This window comes from Carassius carassius, chromosome 15, assembly GCF_963082965.1.
Source record: "Carassius carassius chromosome 15, fCarCar2.1, whole genome shotgun sequence".
NCBI lineage: Eukaryota > Metazoa > Chordata > Actinopteri > Cypriniformes > Cyprinidae > Carassius > Carassius carassius.
This window is the reverse complement of record NC_081769.1, coordinates 28,456,591-28,476,255: the sequence shown is the minus strand read 5'-3', so window position 1 is coordinate 28,476,255 and position 19,665 is coordinate 28,456,591. Positions and strand designations below refer to the sequence as shown.

General features: G+C 35.2%; 2 protein-coding genes across 2 annotated transcripts; one reads left to right on the top strand and one right to left on the bottom strand.

The window, feature by feature from the left end:
* Positions 1–482: 482 nt before the first annotated feature.
* On the bottom strand, positions 483–7,203 carry LOC132158816 (sodium channel subunit beta-1-like). The gene is made up of 5 exons (XM_059568403.1): positions 7,152–7,203; positions 5,038–5,204; positions 3,418–3,655; positions 1,298–1,436; positions 483–513 (listed from the first exon to the last, which is right to left on the bottom strand). The coding sequence occupies exons 1-5, from the start codon at positions 7,201–7,203 to the stop codon at positions 483–485; spliced, it is 627 nt and encodes a 208-aa protein (XP_059424386.1).
* A 5,459-nt stretch (positions 7,204–12,662) lies between these two features.
* Positions 12,663–17,729, top strand: LOC132158797 (26S proteasome regulatory subunit 6B-like). Its single transcript, XM_059568375.1, has 11 exons — positions 12,663–12,775; positions 13,425–13,517; positions 13,655–13,841; positions 14,449–14,595; positions 14,712–14,821; positions 14,897–14,990; positions 15,150–15,317; positions 15,698–15,774; positions 16,577–16,745; positions 17,205–17,260; positions 17,360–17,729. The coding sequence occupies exons 1-11, from the start codon at positions 12,740–12,742 to the stop codon at positions 17,471–17,473; spliced, it is 1,251 nt and encodes a 416-aa protein (XP_059424358.1). The 5' UTR covers positions 12,663–12,739; the 3' UTR covers positions 17,474–17,729.
* Positions 17,730–19,665: the final 1,936 nt, after the last annotated feature.

The following is a 19,665-nucleotide window of genomic DNA, read 5'->3' as shown; positions in this document are numbered from 1 at the left end:
ATTCATAAAAGCTTATTTAAAATCATGCAGTAAAACTCTCCAATTTAACAACCACCGAATGAAAGATATAAAAAGTAAGAAAACCAGAACTGGGAAGTTTCGTTCATGCATAAAGGCAGTGAGACTTTGGGAGTGTTGTGCTTCCCTCTGTAGTCACTAGAAATTGGCTACTATAGAGGGAGAGGAAAGACAGGAAGATTCTTGCTGCATTTGGGAATGAAAACGAGGCATAAACATCGTTCCTGTACGAGTCATGTTCAGTGTTCCAGATTCATGCTTGAACCAGTGAATGCATCATTAATTTGTTAACCTTGAAGTTCTCAAACAAAACACTTCCTTTTGTTGTAATGTGTGACTGTGTGTTTCCGATGGTTTAGAATGTCGGTTCTGTCACAGTCGTACACACAAGGGTCAAAACAGCAGCCCTGCGGTTTCACAGAGAGACAGTGAGGGTGACGGAGGAGGCCATGATTGATGGAGCGTCAAGCTTTTGGCTTGAGACTTTTTTTGGACCTGAAATAAGACAAAAGGCAGATTGTTTAACAGGCTTGGAATGCAAAAACCATCACCATTACATTTAACTAACCCACCTGTGTTATTCTGCCACCTCTACACCTGCACAATTATCTTTGTTCTCCGAGTTTATAGCTAAATATTCCACCCATAGAGAATGGAAGGAGGGAAAGAAAAGTTAATGAAGAAAGGTGAAGGTTTTGAGAACAGCATCTTGTAGAAAAATGGAGAAATATAGTTTAGAAGGAAGAAAAGCAGTGAAAACTAAAGGCGAAATTAGAATTTTTTTTTGTTTTTTGAAACCTGCTTTCCACTTCACAAGATGATAACAGATGCATTATGGATGGAATGATGGATTATTGTGATGTTTTTATCAGCTGTTTGGACTCTCATTCTGACGGCACCCATTCACTGGAGGATCCATTGGTGAGCAAGTGATGTAATGCTACATTTCTCAGATTCTACAGCTACATCTTGGATGGCCCGATTTTAAAAATAATGATACTAAAGAATCTTTTTTCCATTAAATAATCTTTTGTGGAATTTAAAGGTTCCATGGATTGTACAGAGTGTACATGCTAATGCACTCCAATAAGATTGCAAACATTTGATTTTACCGTGAAATGAAACAAAATGAAATAGTTTTTCATGTCTGTTTATGGTGGTATGGTCAGTATGTTTAATCCCAAATTTCCTGTTTTAATAGTATATCCCTAAGGGTTCAGAAAGAAAGAGCAAACAAAGAAAGTCTGAGGAAAATGGAAACTGAAGACATGCAACTCACACGCTCGCTCTCGGTATTTTTTCAGCTGCTGCGATCGTCCTGTAACAGTAGACCATCTCCACCAACAGCCATAACTGCAAGACGATGAGGGACACGTACATTATGATCTCAGAAAAGATGGATGCCATTCCTCTTGTAGCTGAAGTGAGTGAGAAAAAAAAATTTGAATTTAGTTCTGAAATCTTTATTAGGCTCTTTTATAAATTTCACACTATCATATAGTCCAAAATCCCTTATCAAACTACTAGCAAATATGACATGTTGTCAGCAGAAGCATCAAAGCAGACATGTGACTGCTCAGATTCCTTAGAAGTAGATTTTGAGTGCAACAGAAAATTACAAGCTGCTCATTTGGGTGTTTATTATGCATTGTATTAATGGTGGAAAGTGTTTGTCCAAAATACTCTGCACATACTTCCCCCTAAAACACAAAATAAGACATCAATGCTTGCTTTGTGATGACTGGCTACTAAACTCAGTCTAAAATTGTTAATTAGAGTGGGATTTGATCCTTTGGAAGCCTGTTTTAAACTCAAAAATAGAAAAGGTACTTGGGAGATAAAGTCCATGTTGTGATACAAAATTTTTATAAGAAAAAAAAGTCACAATTAAAATAAAAATTGTATTTGTATTTGTGTGAACAGGCTTCAGTTAGAACCTGTTCTCCTTGCACTACCAGTTTTAGTTATATACTAATATAGTATATATTTTTTTAAATTTAGTTTCAATTTTAGTTGTTATTATTATTCATTTTTATATTTCTGTTTAACTTCAAGTTATATTTCAGTTTTTGTTGTTTTAGTTCTTATTTCAGGTAGTTGCCAAAGTTAATTTTGTTAAAAGTTTCCATCTAATACTGATTAAAATGTTGACAAAATGTTATACATTTAATCTGTTTTAATTAACAATAACAACACCGTTGACTATTTGACTAATGGTACATGGTTTATACATAATTTTCTTTAATAATTTGTAATTTACTATTTGTTTATTTTGTTTTCCTACAAAATGCTTAATCTTTTTAGCATAGTTATAAAACTTACATACATTTTTTCCATATACAACACACTGGGATGTTTGGAGCAGTTTAAGTACTTACAAAAAAAGTATAATAATGTTGTTATATCAATCCACTATAAAAAAAAAAAAAACTGATAAGGATTGGTGAGTCAAGGACCCCAATGATGATGAAAGCCTTGATGCTCCTGCTGCTGTGACAACACTTTGCTTTCAGGGCCTTGTGAAGGCAATGACAGTGTCCTTGTTTTTGACGTTTCTATTCAGGTTTGACTCATCTATCTTTACGGACACACCGTTGAGTTCCTTTCAAGGCTGAATTGTAAATATTGTCAGGCTAATGATGTTGTCACCTCCTTACTTTGATTGTATCTGTTTGTATTTGTGTCATCTCGTGTAAATCTCCTTATTCCCACTGTCTGTTTTAAAGAGATACTCTACCCTAAAATAAAAATGTTGTCATGTTGTTCCCATGTCATTCCAAACCCATAAAAGCTTTGTTAATCTTCGGAACACAATTAAGAAATTTTTGATGAAAACCGGGAGGCTTGTGACTGTCCCATAGACTGCCAAGTAAATTACATGAGAATACTTTTTGTATGCGAAGACAACAAAAATAACGACTTTATTCAACAGTTTGTCTCCTCTGTGTCTCTTTACATCACTGTAGCACCAGGTTTTCATTCAAATCAAAGCGTAAACACAGAAAGAAAACTTATCCTTGTGTCACGGCTGACACAGAAAAGTGTACACTGGTGCTACAGTGATGTGGAGAGACACCGAAGAGACAAACTGTTGAATAAAATCGTTATTTTTGTTTTCTTCGCGTACAAAAAGTATTCTCGTCACTTCATAATGTTACAGCTGAACCACTGAAGGCAGATGGACTATTCTGAAGATGTCTTTCATACTTTTCTGGACCTTGACAGTGTAATTTACTTGGCACTCTATAGACAGTCACAAGCCTCTTGGTTTTCATCCAAAATATCTCAAATTGTGTTCTGAAGATGAACAAAGCTTTTACGTGTTTGGAACAACTAGGGGGTAAGTGATTAATGACAAAATTTTCAATTTGGGGTGGAGTATCCCTTTAATGAACATACCTTTGCCTACTACATTGATGTTGATAAACTTGGTAGCGTCGGTGCGGTACTTGTATTTGGGGAAGACAAGGGTGCGGTCGAAGAAACATCGATAGGTGCCGGTGTCGTTGAAGGTGACGTTAAGTATGAAAATTGAGCCGTCCTGCACATCATTGGTTTTTTTACTGCCATTCCAGGCCAGGCGGTCATCGAAGCGGTCATCCACTATGTAGCCTGACATATTTGCATAACTGTAGATCTAATTGTAAGAAAGAAGAGCTCTTATTAGCTTTTGAGACTGCTGTGAAGGACACAGCACTCATTCAGCACCCAAAACAGCCATTTTTAAATTCTCCAGTATTTTGTGTCTCTTAAAATAGCTGGTGTAAATACACAAGGTCTGTATTTTGCTCTACACTGTCCCCTGTCTACAAAAGAGATGGGAAATTCGGCCATCATTTTGTCGTTCCAAACCTGTATGAGTTTCTTTCCTCTATGAAATACAAAAGAAGATATTTTGAATGTTGGTAACCAAACCGTATGGAACAAATATTCTATCAAAGTCAAAGGCTACCGTTTCGTCAACTGTTTGGTTACCAACATTCTTCAAAATATCTTCTTTTGTGTTCAACAGAATAAAGAAACTCACACAGGTTTGGAACAATGGTGTGTAAATGATGACAGAATTTACATTTTGGATAAACTATCCCTTTGATAGTCATGGAAAAGCTGTAAATGTAATGTCATGGACTATAAATTAGTCAAATCAGTTTTATAATTCCACAAATATTTACAAAAATAACAGAAAGTAATATTTAATTATATATGTAATTTTAAAGAAGAAAGACTGAAATAGTATTTTCTTGTAAAATGTTGTCCAGTAATCTTTGTTTTATCTGCGTGAATAATTTTACAGAGTATAAGAGTGTAACAATCAAAAGTGATAATATAGTTTCGTTGGACACTAGTCCATATAATTGAGTACATTTATTATATTTATACTTTATTACATTTAATTATATATTAAATGGTGTTATAAATCCGTATCCAGTATTCTGTAGAGGCCATAGAAAAAGGTTCAAATGTGCAGAAACTGTGAGAACTGCAGGACATAAAATTAGCTTTGTATCACTTTTAATATGCCAGTAATTTCACATTTTTAATGAAATTGTAAATATTAAATATCACAAAATATTATAAAGTATATATAATAAATACCTCACGCTATGTAATGTATATGCTGCCTCTCACAAATGACTATGGCATGACATTGAAAATGCTTGTGTGTTGGCACTGTACTTTTCTGGTTGTTGTAATGGCAAAGGGATTAATCTGCCTTCCTTGTAAAATGTCGGCAGATTCCGCTCAGCAATGTTCGTTTTGAAAATGTTGTGCTGTAATTCACTTCTGACCACAAAGACAGTCATAGCAAATGCATGATCCTGTTTTATATCTGCTTTAAGGTTTGTTTTTTTACCATGGAAATAATTAAGATGCATTGATTGCATGTACTCTAACTCTTGGACTAAAAAAAGATTTGAACAAGCAACTGCACATTCATTTAGGAAATGCATCATGTGCAGCTTGACTTCAGTAATGTGAAGTCAAGCTGTAATGCCTGGTCTTTGATCACATACTCACGTGTACAAATTCACTCTCGCCTTTGGCCATGAACCACCAGTCCACTGTGGCAAAGGCTGGTACTTCCCCTCTCATCTTGCAAGAGATACAGGCCAATTTGAAGCCTTTCCCCATCACTGCCTCCGTGTCGGAATCCACTTCCACACACACCCCATGGCAGAGCCAAGCTACAGGAAGAAGAAAACATTCAGTGACAGAAACACACAACTGCTTGAAATTATAAAGCACTCTAATAATGATGCCCACTTTTAGAACTGACAGGCATTACTGCATCAAAATCTACTTTATTTATTTTTTTGCATGCGTTCACATTTTTTGGAATTATGCATACTGGATTTTTAGTTCAAGGCGTTTTCAAAGAGTGTTTTCATGCAATTTTATTTCCACTCATGAAAACTGATTGTGCATTAAAATAGTCAGAATTATCTGTGATCGCAGAGCACAGTATTTGCTTTTTTTTTTTTTTTTTTTTTTTTTTTGAGGGGAAATAAAATGTTAGCGGTGAGCTGTGATCCTTTTTTCAAGTTATTAATCTATTTTCATATATAGGTGCAACAAGTCTCTATATGTGCCAGGAAGTCACAAAAATTCCTGTCTACACTTATGTCAATGTCTGCAGTGGCAGGGTCATTATATAACACTTTTTACAGAGATTACATTATGCAATTTATTCCAGAGAAGAATTCACAATGGCCGCTAAATCCCAGTATTGAATTATACATTGAAGAGTTGAATAAGGCGCTTTTAACTGCATGCATTTTTGTACGGAAATGTGCAAATGCTTTTACTCAAAGCAACTTGTATTGCATTCAAGAAAACATTTAATCAGTCCAAACATTTCCTGGGAATTGAACCTATGACCTTGGTAATGTTTGCTCTACTGTGATGCAATGAGACATACAAAGATAGAGAAGAAAAACCCTTTTGAGAGCTTATTCAGGCTTGAAAACAAGCAGCAGAGGAAAACGTTTCCATGCCACCCAGCATTCTCAGTATAGCAGTGGCATCTACCGTCTGGCCTCATGGGAAATGGCAAAGATCTGTGACAAACACTGAGCTCCAGGGTGGAGACATTTCATAGAAACAAGGGCTCTTTGACACATCACCAAATATATGATATCAAGTTGGCCAGTATTTTTGTCACTTTGGTCTAACAGTCATCTTCTTGTATCCACAGGTTCTCAGCTCCATCCACTCCAGTCTTTAATCTAATCTCTTCAATAAATCCACAATGAGTAATTCTGTTGGAGCCTCACTGGTGAAGGATAAAATGGCAAATGGCAGTGATATTTCTACAGGCGACCAGATCTAAAGACAAAGCCTGTTCTTTTTGAGCTCTAACAAACTTCCACACACGCACATTCAGACACACCTTCTCTCACATGCACTTCAATTTTCCACAGTGCCAGACCCATGCGTGCACAAAACCTGCGTCTCTGCTTTCTGAGCCAGCATGACAGTGTTGAATGACAGTCAGAATACAAAGACTCGCTCCTCATTGGTTTGCCTGTCTCTAGGCCTCTGTTTTTAACCTCTGTTAAATGATAAATAGCTATCTTCTTTCTACCCCCAGCCTTTCTAAACTGTTCATATAGGTCTGTCTGCTAATCCCTAATATATATATAATTGATTATATACTAGATGTGGGTATAGGTATATATATATATATATATATATATATATATATATATATATATATATATATATATATATATATATATATATATATAAATGTAAATAGAAATCTGAAATTATAAATATGTTTGTAAAAAATATAAAAATATAATGTGTGTGTATATGTACACATTTTAAATTAGTTTATAATTTTAGTATATATATTTGTTTATATCTATCTATCTCTGTGTGCGTGTGCGTTTATTATAGTGTATGTTCTATCTATCTATCTATCTATCTATCTATCTATCTATCTATCTAAACAAAACACTTTAAAAATCAAAACACATTACAGCAGCAGATACAATTTATCTTTAGAGTTGATTTCTGCTTTACAGGTACCTGCAGCTTTGTCATGGCCTGATTGACACAGACAGAGATAAAGGCTGTGAGGCTTGAAATGTGTCTCAAATGTTCCACGGTGCACTTAAGACACTCACCGTGTGTTAAACACAACAGCACAGGGACCCACAGAAGCCGCAGTGCAGACATCTTCATAGATGATAGGTGTTGCTTTCGGAGTTGTATCTCTTGTCTTTCACACACATAAACACGCATACAAAACATAGGCTCAAATTCAAGAACAGGAGGTCTTGGCCAGTAGTCCACAGCAAGACAGGTGCTCTGCAAAGAAAGTATGTTTTTATGGATCTGTGAACAGATAGATGAGCTTGACAGTACAGAAAACACGGAGATGATGCTGGGCTTCACTTTTAGTTGAGACTCTGATGATGTTTCCTCCTGTCCTTCTAGTCTGGAGGGAGATGAGTGTTGTGATGAGGATCGAGGGAGTATCAGAGATGTGAAGCCCTCTGTGCAAGTGATCGGTTTAAGAAGTCCAGGCACAGAGTATTCAGTTACTCCACCAAAGAAAAAAGAGCTGAGATGCCAGACTCAAGTTTCAGTCGGTAACTATTCTTCTTGACCTATTTGTATACTAGCAAGTACTTTCTTAATAATGAATATGAATACACGTTTTGTTAGTAAAATACTTTGATTAGGATCTAATCTGATTTATAAAATATATATAATGATATATTCACTAAAGGTGTTTGTTTTTGTTTTGTTTTTTGACAGTGGAAGAGGTTTGGTTTGTGATTAGTTTAGAATGAGAACTTCATGCAGGTATTGGGAAGACAAGTTACATTAAGGATTTTGTGCATTTGTTACAGCGCCACTTCCGGTGGCATCCCCAAAATGATGATGCAAACTTCCCACACTTTTTTATTATTGTTACTATTATTATTATTATACATTTTTATGTAGCAGCTGCCTTTGACTCCTGTAAAGAACTATGGCAGCTGCTACATAAAAATTTATAATAATAATAATAACAATAGTTCCAGAGTTCCAATAATAGCGAGACCTCCAATAATAGTCGTTTCTGGCCAAGGGCGTAGATTTGGTTTGAACATTGGGGGGGGGGTTGAACGTTGTATGCTGCCCGTTATTTTTTTCAAAAAAAAATTTTTTATGTGTATTGTTATTGGATAATTTATTTCTTCCTATCTATCTATCTATCTATCTATCTGGCAACATGCTTTAACTGATTATAAATTCAACATATACAAATATGAAAGAGACAATTTTTACATTCCACCTTAATGCATTTTAATTTTTTTCTAAAGGGAAACACATCTTTAAAACATTAAAGGCATTAATGTATAGCCTAACTTTACAAAGCTGCTGTTTTTCTATACTGTTTCCTATTTTATTTTATTTTATTGATTGAATGGCATCTTCTTCACCTGATCACCTGATCACATGCTCCTCCTCTCCCTCTGCTGACTTTTCTACCCTGCAGCTATATTTACCTCGAATCTGTTATAAAAACATGTTAAGAGATTATACACCTCATAACGTTATGAAATTTGTGTATAATCATCATTCATAAAATTCTAACATAGTAGAGATTATCAAAAGAAAGAAATTAAGTATTGAAACCGCCAGTAGGCGGCAGTGTTTCACTGTTTTAATGAGTTAGCCACTTAAATCGTTAATTCATCCAATTCGTTCAAAAGTCAGATTCATTTAGTAAGAAAACAAACACCGATGTGAATACTTTTGTCGTTGATAATTACAGACACTATTGAAAAATATACTAGCAAAACAGACAGCTGCTTTGGTAACTTGTTATACTGATAGTTATAGCTAAATACATTGCAATAGATTAGCTAGCTAAAATATATGTGGTGTGTACTAACTATTACACAATATTATCATACCTCATTCTCAGTACATGCTTTATTTTTTTGCATCCCTCTCTGACCAGCAGTTAAATATAGTCCGCTGTGCAGCGCTTCTCTTCATTTTTGACGTGCTCTGACTTGCTCTCCCATTCAAACACCACTCGCTTGTTTTGGTGAAAGTGCGACTCATTGGTTGGGCGTTACCAATCGGTTCAATGGAGGGGGAGTATTTTTTGTCGGATTTATTATGACATACTCATATTTGATTAGGAACAAAATTATTTTTACAAAATAAATGAATTCTATTTTTTCATATTATATTTTTCATTTGATCTACTGTGATTTTCATGTTGAAATATTGGGGGGGTTGTAACTGATGGATTTGAATATTGGGGGGGGTTACCTCCCCCCCATCCCCCCCATAAACTACGCCCCTGTTTCTGGCAAGTTGCAACGGTATTTCTTGCCGTTTGATCGGTAAAAACTACAGTGTATTCTATATCCTTGTAACCTTACTGTTGTCACATTTCCCTGGTTAAATAAACATTAAATAAAAAGGTCAAAAACATTATTTTGTATTTTTCACTATGTAATAATGTTTATCAAAATGAATAAATCTTATCTTAGTTTTTACGTATTTTTACACTATTAACTAACTATTAACTTTTGCCTGTATTAATTAGCCTACTGTTCTGGTATAGGGTAAGATGTAGAATATGTTCATGCATAATAAGGTATTAGTATGTGCTTTATGAGTAGCCTACTAATAAACAGTACTATAGTAATATGCAAGCAATTATAGTTAAAAACTAAAGTGTTCAATTAAATAAATATCTGTGTGCGCACGCCTGTGTTCGTATCTACAGTATATACTGTACAAGAATAATGTTAGGGTTTTATAACGTCCCTTTTTAAAACTATATTACTATGCTTAATAAAACAGACACATTAACCAATATTCCAGGCTGTGAAGTCCGATTCTAGAAATTATTATTTAAAGCAACACTTGTATTTTTTCTGTGTTCAAAATTAGCAAAAAAGAAAAAAAAATTATAATGAGCGAGTGCATCATAAATTAATATACCAAACTGCCTTTGTCTTATCCCAAATAACTATGGTACATTTATAATAAGTGATTATTTTTGGACTATATTGTAGCCTGTTCGGGTCGTCACCGCTGCGGAGTACTAACTCATACCTGCGTGAATCGCAATAGACAAACTTGGTGAAGTAGCTCTGGTTAGAATGTTCTTCCGCGGGATGCGTGCAGATCTATTTATTTACCGCTAGAGCACCAAAATTTAAACCGGATTTGTGAATTAGACCCGATTCATTAAGTTTTGACATGACAACGAATGACTCATTCACGAATTGAACAGCACAAAAATAAATCAAAGACCATGAATGCAGAGAGATAAGCAAGAAGGAAGAGAACAGTTTTAGTGACTGAAATTTCACCTGTTTTTTAAAAAAAGCTGTCGTATGACACTTTTATTGTGTCATTTTGGTGATTGACAGTCTCAGTCCTCGTTAACTTTGTTTAAAAGAGTGGTTAGGAGATTCTTCAAAAATGCACATATTGTTTCAAGGTTGAAGTATAGATTTTGAACGACATGAGGGTGAGTAAATAAATCATTTTGGGCTGAACTAGTCCTTTGAAGTTAATTGTAATATTATTTCTCACCTCTAGGGGGAATTACATATTCATTTATGAGATGAGCCAAAATTATAGATGAATTACACTGTAAAAGAGCATTAAAATGTCTTGTCTTTAATTTCTTAATTTCTACACTGCAGATATAGAGTAAAAAACATTTAGTTTATGTGAACTGTTCTTCCTGTTTAATACTTTACGTCTGCGTTACATTTTTGTTTGTTACGAATCTGCAAAACGCCACGGAAGTGATTTTGTGCCGTTTTAATTTTATTTTACTTTACGAGGTTAACATATTATTAACTGTTAACATGACAAAAAATAATTGTTGTGAACTAAAATATATGAGCATTGCATGATTTAAAAAAATGCTTATAGATCTGTAGCAGCAAATATAAAGAACTCAACGGATCGACATTCTATTCTGACGATGACATCACAATAGCATTACACTTTACAAGGAATCCTGGTGAAAAGAGCTTCACTTGGTATCCGACTGTTGTGATTCCTGCTTACTTATTACTCGTTCAAGCCAGTTTTGTTGTTGTTGATATAATCTTCACTCCAACATTTCAACATGTACAGAGTGAGAAATACTCTCAAGAGCCAAGCCCTGCCATGCCTAGTAGGCAAACAGATTTTTAGCAGCTCTTCTGCACCTCCTTTTTTGCCTGAGACTGGACAAAAGAAGACATGGACAGGTGAAAGTCTTCCAGGACGTCGCGGGCCAAGACCTACCTATTTAATGGATGTGGCAGAGCGCAATGTCACAGAATCTTCACGTATGTCTAATCTGAAATGTAATGATCACTTTTCCTTATCCTCGTTTCCCAGTTTTGTGAGGGTGGACAAACATGCGTTTCTACATATACGCCATGTTGCTGTGTCCACAAACAAGCCTGTTCTTGAACCAACCCACTGTCCTGTCAAACCTCTTTCTGGACAGAGCAAGTCCAATGGACATTTCTTCTTTTCAAAAGCTGAAGAGAAGACATCGGTTTCAGGAAAAAGACCTCCAGGGGTCCTCCGAGGGTCCAGACCTGCTAACCATTTAATGGTCATGGCAACGAGAAACATCTGTGAACCATTATGTGAGTCTGATTTGAAAACTAGCGCTCCCCTCTCCTTACCCCTGCTGCCCAGTTTTCCAAGTCGACCAGTGAGGGTGGACAAACGTACGTCTCTGTTTGGACATCGTGTTGATGTGTCCACGAAAATACCTGTTCTGGAACCAAGCCGTGTTCCTGTGAAGGCTCTTGCTGACCCGCAGAAAAGATTCAGTGTTGTCGAGGCAAGAAATCTCACGTCTTTTCAGGGTATGCTTTGAAGATGAGGAGATTAAGAAGAGGGCTCAGCCACCAAAAGTATTACTCTCTTTGGTCAGAAGGTTTGACAAGATACTAGACATCATGCTTGAACCCTTTTTACAACTGAGACGCTGCCTTTGAATTTATAAAGCATCCACACACAAAGACAAGATGATGAAAAAGACAGAAAAAAATATTTTAAAAAATTGTACATCAAAAAAGCTCTTTGTGCATCAAGTGAATGTTCCTTTTTCATTCACTGAAATATTGTTTGTGCATTGAAAATTGCATATTGCCATTACATATTCTATAACCTTGGTAAATCTAAATAATATTCTGTATCAAAAGGCAAGAGATTGAATATGACACATGAGTTATACAGTATACAAGTTATGTTTACACTTATTTATAAAGAGGATATTAGTGAGGAATTTAACTTAACGTCTTTTTTTGTTGTTGTTGTGCCATGTCTGTATTCCCAAGTTACAACTGTGACATGAAAAGATGCTATTTTTATACAAATAAACAGTTAAATAAAACCATTACTACATCTGTGTTCTGATGTTGTTTGTATAAAATATTACAAGTTCTTATTGAATCTGATGTCAGTTACAGTAGGTGATTTATCAATAAATGCAATAAAACAATCAAAAACATCCGTTCCTTAAATTAATATACTTTCATTGCCTTTTCAACCAGAAGAAAATATGTATTTAGGTCAAAACATAGGCTATATATTGACCCAATAAACATAGGCAACATTTATTTGTTAATATATATTTGTTATATATATAACTGTGTAAAATTAAGTAGATGAAACAGTGGACTTTAGGACCCGGTGATATTCTGCGTCATGACGTCATCAGCTACAAGCAAACATGGAGGACGGCGGAGTTCTGGTTGAGAGACCTCAGGTGAGGTGTTAAGTTGTGATTTTAAATGTTTTACAAACAGAGGGGTGGCGTACACATCGTTATTGTCTTTAAAATGTTCTAGTCTATAAAAGCAAAACATATATAGAGCAAGAACACTAGTCTAAAGCTTACAATAAACAGTGAAAAGATGCCGGTTCATTCATCTTGCTGCAAATGCTCGGTCATGCCATTCTCTGACAGCGGTTAACGTTAGCATGTGTTTAACGAAAATAACAGACGAGTAGCGATCACTGCGAATATGTAGAGTTTAAAACTTCATTATTAATCATATTAGAATTGTATATGACCTTTTGGAGCAAATTTCTAAACATATTCACAACATTAATCAGTTATGCTATCGCTTAGCCATGTAGCACTCAGTTTATCATCTGTCTTTTGTTTAAATAACATTTTTCTTTAGGTTTTTTTGTCTTTTTTTTCTTTCTTTTTTTTACAGAAGTTAAGTAGCTTTATAGAACTGTAGTTCAAATCTGAATGTGTAAATATATATTTGTAATTATAATTAATGTAGATTGTGTATTTTAATAATATTAGTTTTATTATGACGTTCTTGGCATGGCTAGAGTTAATGTGCGTTCAATAAATACGGTCTTGCATCTACATATTTGTGATCTTTTTTTCTTTTCAGGAGGATATTCCGACCCTGCTAAATTTAAGGCCTCAGACCGGCTTGTCTTTCTTGGCACCTGAAGATCTGGCGGATCTTTACAGCAGATATAAGGTTTGTATGTTTGTTTTTTTGTATTTTTATTTAATTTTTAATGTGTGTGATTGGCATCTTGCCAGTTTATCACAGTATTGAGCACTGAATATTGACTCTACCACACTTGTTGACACGTAATCACTTCCACACTGCAGAAGTTGCAGCAGGAGCTGGAGTTTCTGGAGGTGCAGGAGGAGTACATTAAAGATGAACAGAAGAATCTGAAAAAGGAGTTTCTTCATGCCCAAGAGGAGGTGAAGAGGATACAGAGCATCCCTCTGGTTATTGGGCAGTTCCTGGAAGCAGTCGACCAGAATACTGCTATTGTGGGCTCAACCACAGGTAAGAGGTCTGATCAGTAGGGTTTCAGCGGGTCTTAATTCACCTTTTCTTAAATTAAGCTCTAGACAGACCGTAAATCTGAGCAGAAATTCCCACATTCATGAAGCCATGCCATTAAATGTTGCATATAATGGCATGGCTTCATTAAATGACTTGGGGGAGTCATGACCTAACGGTTAGAGATTCAGACTCGTAATCCAAAGGTTGCGAGTTCGAGTCTTGGGCAGACAGGAATTGTAGGTGGGGGGAGTGAAGTGAACGTTGAAGATTGAACAAAATTATGTCTTTGCTTAAAACGAGAGGTCAGTGAGGTGTAAAAACTTGTTTTCCCTTTGAATTAAGTTGATTTTTCTGACACCATTGGATTGGATTTTTTCTTGTTTTAATCATAAACTGATTTATGTTTACAGAATTATCAATCTATTCATATTTTCAAAACCGTTAAATATAACGTGTAATATAGTTTCAAATGTATACTCTATGCACGCACTGTTAAGTTTCTTTGCATAAAATCATGCTCGAAGCTTAAATGTGCATTTGAAATTTAAAAATGTTTATTAGTTAAAACTACAATGTCAATAATACTGTGTGCTTTTGATTCCTTCAGGCTCCAATTACTATGTTCGGATTTTGAGCACAATTGACAGAGAGCTGCTGAAGCCTAATGCTTCTGTTGCTCTGCACAAGCACAGCAATGCTTTGGTGGACGTTCTGCCTCCCGAAGCTGACAGCAGCATCATGATGCTCACTTCAGGTATTCTTTGTTTATCCTGCATTAGGGATTTAGATTGCACCTTATTTCTGAAAAAAACTCTTGCACCAGCTTTATTGCTGTCACTTTTAATGTGTTTCCTCTATATTTGACCCCAGATCAGAAGCCAGATGTGATGTACGCAGACATCGGAGGAATGGACATCCAGAAACAAGAAGTGAGGGAGGCTGTGGAGCTGCCCCTCACACATTTTGAGCTCTATAAACAGGTGAGTGTGTGCATGCAAATGCCTGTGGTGTGTAGCAGTCTTGGTTGTCCACTCACATTCTGTTTCTGTTCTCAGATTGGTATTGACCCACCCAGAGGAGTGCTCATGTATGGCCCGCCTGGCTGTGGAAAGACTATGCTGGCAAAAGCTGTGGCTCATCATACCACAGGTATGGCTCATAGAGGCCTTTCAGCCATCATGCCCAAATTTGATTTACCGTATTATTGAGCTTTAAAGCTAATTTCTGAACACAGACAGAAATAAATGACTAGATCATAAGCATGTGGTTATATTACAACTTTTCTAATTGTAATTTAACGTTCTACAGCGGCCTTTATTCGTGTGGTGGGATCTGAGTTTGTGCAGAAGTATCTCGGAGAGGGTCCACGCATGGTGCGAGATGTCTTTCGACTGGCTAAAGAGAATGCCCCGGCCATTATCTTTATTGATGAGATTGATGCGATTGCTACCAAGCGTTTTGATGCACAGACTGGAGGTATGCATCCCTGTGTGTGTGTGTGTGTGTGTGTGTGTGTGTTGGATAGCTGAGGGATCTTTTAACACTAAAGACTGGACTGAAAATTTGGCTTTTCAATTTAAGGAATAAATTACATTTTTAAATGAAAAATTATTTTAAGCTGTAATTATATTTCACAATATCACTGTTTGATCAAATAATGCTGCCTTGTTGAGTATGAGACTTCTTACAAAAACATTAAATTACTGACTCCAAACCGTTGAAAGGTGTTTACAAATTGCACAAAAAAAAAAAAATTTCATCATTCAGTCATCGTGCTTCATTTCATGAAGTTCTGAAGGAGACCATTTTTGTTTTAATGAGTTTTGTTTGCTCATTTTTCTGTTTTCTGTTTGTAGCTGATAGAGAAGTGCAAAGAATCCTGCTTGAGCTGCTCAATCAAATGGATGGATTTGACCAGAATGTGAACGTTAAGGTTAGAACATTTTTTTTTTTTGGAAAAAAGACATGGAAAATAACATAAAAATAATTAGGGAAAATAACCCCCCCCCCCATCCAAAACTTCAATTACACCGGTAAAGAAGTTATTATACAAAGGCTAAGACAGACATAACCACATAATTTCCAAATACAAACGCGTAACACACATTCACATATCAGTCAGCAGAGTGAGAGGTATTTAACATTGTCTGTGCAAATATTTTCTTTTTTCATCTTTTCTTATGGAGAGGGAATTGTATTGAACCCTATGTTTAAGAAGTTTATGATGTAGTGTCTTAATAAGCCTTTTCCTCGGCAAGCTTGATTTATATTTCTATTAAATTTAACGCCAACTTAAGTTCATTCGTTTTTTGAGCATATAAAAACAAATTATCTGACCTTGGATATTTGACTCAAATGCTTCCCACCTTACAGTGGCTAACATTTCATTTTTATTCTCTTTCAAAAAATCTGTATTCCAGTGAATTTTATAAAATCCGGATCATGTAACCATTTCGAGTGCAGGTGCCAGTGTCAAGTTTCCTTCATATCACTTAATGACTGAAAATTTGTAAAAATAAACAAGATGCTTCTCTTAGTACTGGCATTTTGAACTCACCAGCACTTTAACTTCTTAACACAAAAACTGAGGATTCAGCACTGTTGCTGCCATGTTTGATCCCCTTGGTTATTATTTATTTTTCTTTTTTTTTATGACTTTGTTGCACTTCTACTTCTGTTCTGCTTTAAAACCATTTCATTCATTGTTAATGAGCTGTTTCTTTTTTCAACGACAGGTTATCATGGCCACCAACAGGGCTGACACACTGGATCCAGCTTTGCTGCGCCCAGGTAGACTGGACCGTAAGATTGAGTTTCCTCTTCCTGACCGGCGACAGAAACGCCTGGTGTTCTCCACCATCACCAGCAAGATGAACCTCTCGGAGGAGGTTGACCTGGAGGATTGTATCCTGACCCGACATGAATTTTCTCATTATGATTACAATAATTCATTTGGAAGTCACTTGCGAGGAGGAAAGTGCAAGGCATTAATCACTGAGGAATTAACAGTATTAACACCCAGAAAAAAAAATCGAGTATATCATGAACAATTTTGTCTGTTCAGCACCAATGCATTAAATGAATAAAAAGTAACAGTCAAGACTTATATGATTTTGGTGTCAAATCTTGAAAAAAAAAAAAGAATTTCAAATCAGCCTTTTTAGAATATTCAGATTTAACATTACAAGAATAATTTATTTGTAAAAGTATTTCATACACAGTATGAAGTAAATGCAGCTTTGTTGAACATAAGATACTTTCAAAAGCATATTTTTAATGTACAGACTCTTGATTTAGAAGACCGTTGTACCAGACTTTCAAAACCAAATAAACTTTACACAATTGTCCTTAACTCAAATGCAGATGTTGCCAGGCCTGACAAGATCTCTGGTGCAGATATCAACTCCATTTGCCAGGAGGTGAGTTAGAACAGACAGCATGTATTTATTTGTGATCCAAATTTCTGCAAACATATGTTTTTCTGTTATGATTAATCCTGTTACTTTTTTTGTCTACAGGCTGGTATGCTGGCTGTGCGTGAAAACCGTTACATTGTACTGGCTAAGGACTTTGAGAAGGCTTACAAGACTGTTATCAAGAAAGATGAGCAGGAACACGAGTTCTACAAATAGAATACACCTCGACTAGATATCGGCATTAGCTTTTACCCTGTTTGTTTCAGTCTTTATTTGTACGTACAGTGTAATATTGAGGACATAAATCTTCAGGGTTTACGCTGCTTGTACTGGGACTTTGAGCTCACAGGATTGTTTCAGATTCACATTAAATCAAAAATGGATGCAAAAACAAACATGTACATCAGGTGAGCTTTTTATGTATTCTGTTTATTGACTTCTCAAAGAACCATTAAAATGTTTTCCATAATGACTATGTAAAGATGTTTTTGATAACAACCCTAATGTATGCTGGGAGATTATAGTTTCTGTGTGTTTCTGCAAAGAAATGAACAGGATGCTGTGATTTAACAACTAAACAGATTTCAGCCTGCAGGTACTGGTGCTTATTTTTTAAAAGGTAATTGTTGATAAGAGTGAGACAGATGTAAAATACGTACATCTGTTGAGGCTTTTTGACCTTTTAATGACCCAGAGTATTCAAAAGTTTTTTTTATTTCTGAAATTTGGTCTGTTCAATTCACTCTGTAGGAGCAAATAAAACCTTTCCATACAGTTTAGAATACATAATTGTTTGGGATACAACATTCTGTCTGAAGTGAAAATTATTATAACTTTTCAGCACTCATTTACATAAAAAAACTATAATAAAAAGTTCAAAATTCCATATAAAAAGTTCTGGAATTGTAGATTGATGAACAGTTAGTCAAATCATAAAGTTCAATAAAAATAAAAAAAACACTTGATATAAAACTTTTTTTGTTTTGTTTTGTTTATTTGTTTTGTTTTCGCTTTGTGTCCTAATTTGTTTTGTGAAATTATAGCTGCCTACATTTCCACAACCTGGATTTAAAGAGCTATAGGTTTTTTTCGAAAGGAAAATGTTAAAGATAACAAAGGATTTAGAAGGATCAATGAATTGCACATAATGCTATTTTGTAAATATTAAGCAATCATGTAATCATTCTAAAACAATACAATAATTGTACATATTAAAAAAAATGTAATAGAGTTACTACCCAGCCAAACCAAACCAAACCTCTTTGATGAAGACTTTAACTTTCATTTGTTTTGGTTCACAAGCATTTCAGTCTCCATTTGTATTACTGACTTTCACCACAAGATGGAGTTTGGTGATAAATCAAATGTGCCGAGACCCTCCGAGTGTTGTGCATTGCATGTCATTTATCAGTGTCCATAGTAGTAGCCGGGTTTCCATCCAAAGATGCGAATTTAACTTATGCTTCAAATTGGAATATCGCACAAAACATTTGCGAACAAGCACCATTTCCATCCAACGAGTCAGAGAACAAAATCGTCTATAGCTACCTTGTGTCTCAGCATACATGTAAACTAATTGACCCTCCATTTTCTTGTAAATTCAGGATTTAGATGGGCATTTAGGTGTATTTTAGTAAATACAATTTAAAAATAATTATCTCAATCAGTTATTTAGAGTTAATGTCCTTTAGGCTCTGTCCTGAGCAGCTTTATTTATTGTATGCTGTCATTTTCTGCCTTATGCCTTATTTTGACTGACAGGAATGGTATTGAATGATCTATAAATGATTGTATAGATAAATGATTATCTACAGTTCATCAACTATATGATGATGTTCTGAAGTCCTCTATATTAATTTGCTGATATCATTTTGTCAGACTAATGTTTACTGGTATTTAAAAATGTTTCCACCAATCATCCTGAGGGGACTACAGAAGTTTAAAGATTCTGTTTTGTCTATAAACATAAAAGATTTACAGGACGAACTCAATTTTGAGAAAATGAAGTGGCTTTCATGTTTGACTTGACTGATCTTTAAAATGGGTGGAGTCATGAGGATGAATAATTAATTAGGCTATTATATGATTAATTCTTTTTTTAATCTATATCTATATGTGTCCAATTAAAATATATATATATATATACGTCCAAGTTTAAAATATATTTTTTTCTAATTTAATGTTGCAAATTACAGTGGGTTGAAGTAGGAGTGCTCTTTTCCATTATTTTGCGTGGTTTATGAATGAGTAGTAGATTGTATTTGAAACGGAGATTGTTAGCTAGATCAAAGTTTATGATAGATTTACAAACAATTTTATAGAGGGTGAAACGAAACGTGTTGATGGTTGCAACCCTAACCCCCAACCCCCCCAGTATCTGCTACACAAAAAAAGAGAAGTGCCCTAAT

Coding starts and splice junctions, on each gene's coding strand:
- LOC132158816 (XM_059568403.1), bottom strand. CDS start 7,203: ATGTCTGCACTGCGGCTTCTGTGGGTCCCTGTGCTGTTGTGTTTAACA. Junction 3,656..5,037: donor GCGAGAGTGAATTTGTACAC/GTGAGTATGTGA, acceptor TCTTACAATTAG/ATCTACAGTTATGCAAATAT. Junction 1,437..3,417: donor CATCAATGTAGTAGGCAAAG/GTATGTTCATTA, acceptor CACTCACTTCAG/CTACAAGAGGAATGGCATCC.
- LOC132158797 (XM_059568375.1), top strand. CDS start 12,740: ATGGAGGACGGCGGAGTTCTGGTTGAGAGACCTCAG. Junction 14,991..15,149: donor TGTGGCTCATCATACCACAG/GTATGGCTCATA, acceptor AACGTTCTACAG/CGGCCTTTATTCGTGTGGTG. Junction 15,318..15,697: donor TTTTGATGCACAGACTGGAG/GTATGCATCCCT, acceptor TTCTGTTTGTAG/CTGATAGAGAAGTGCAAAGA.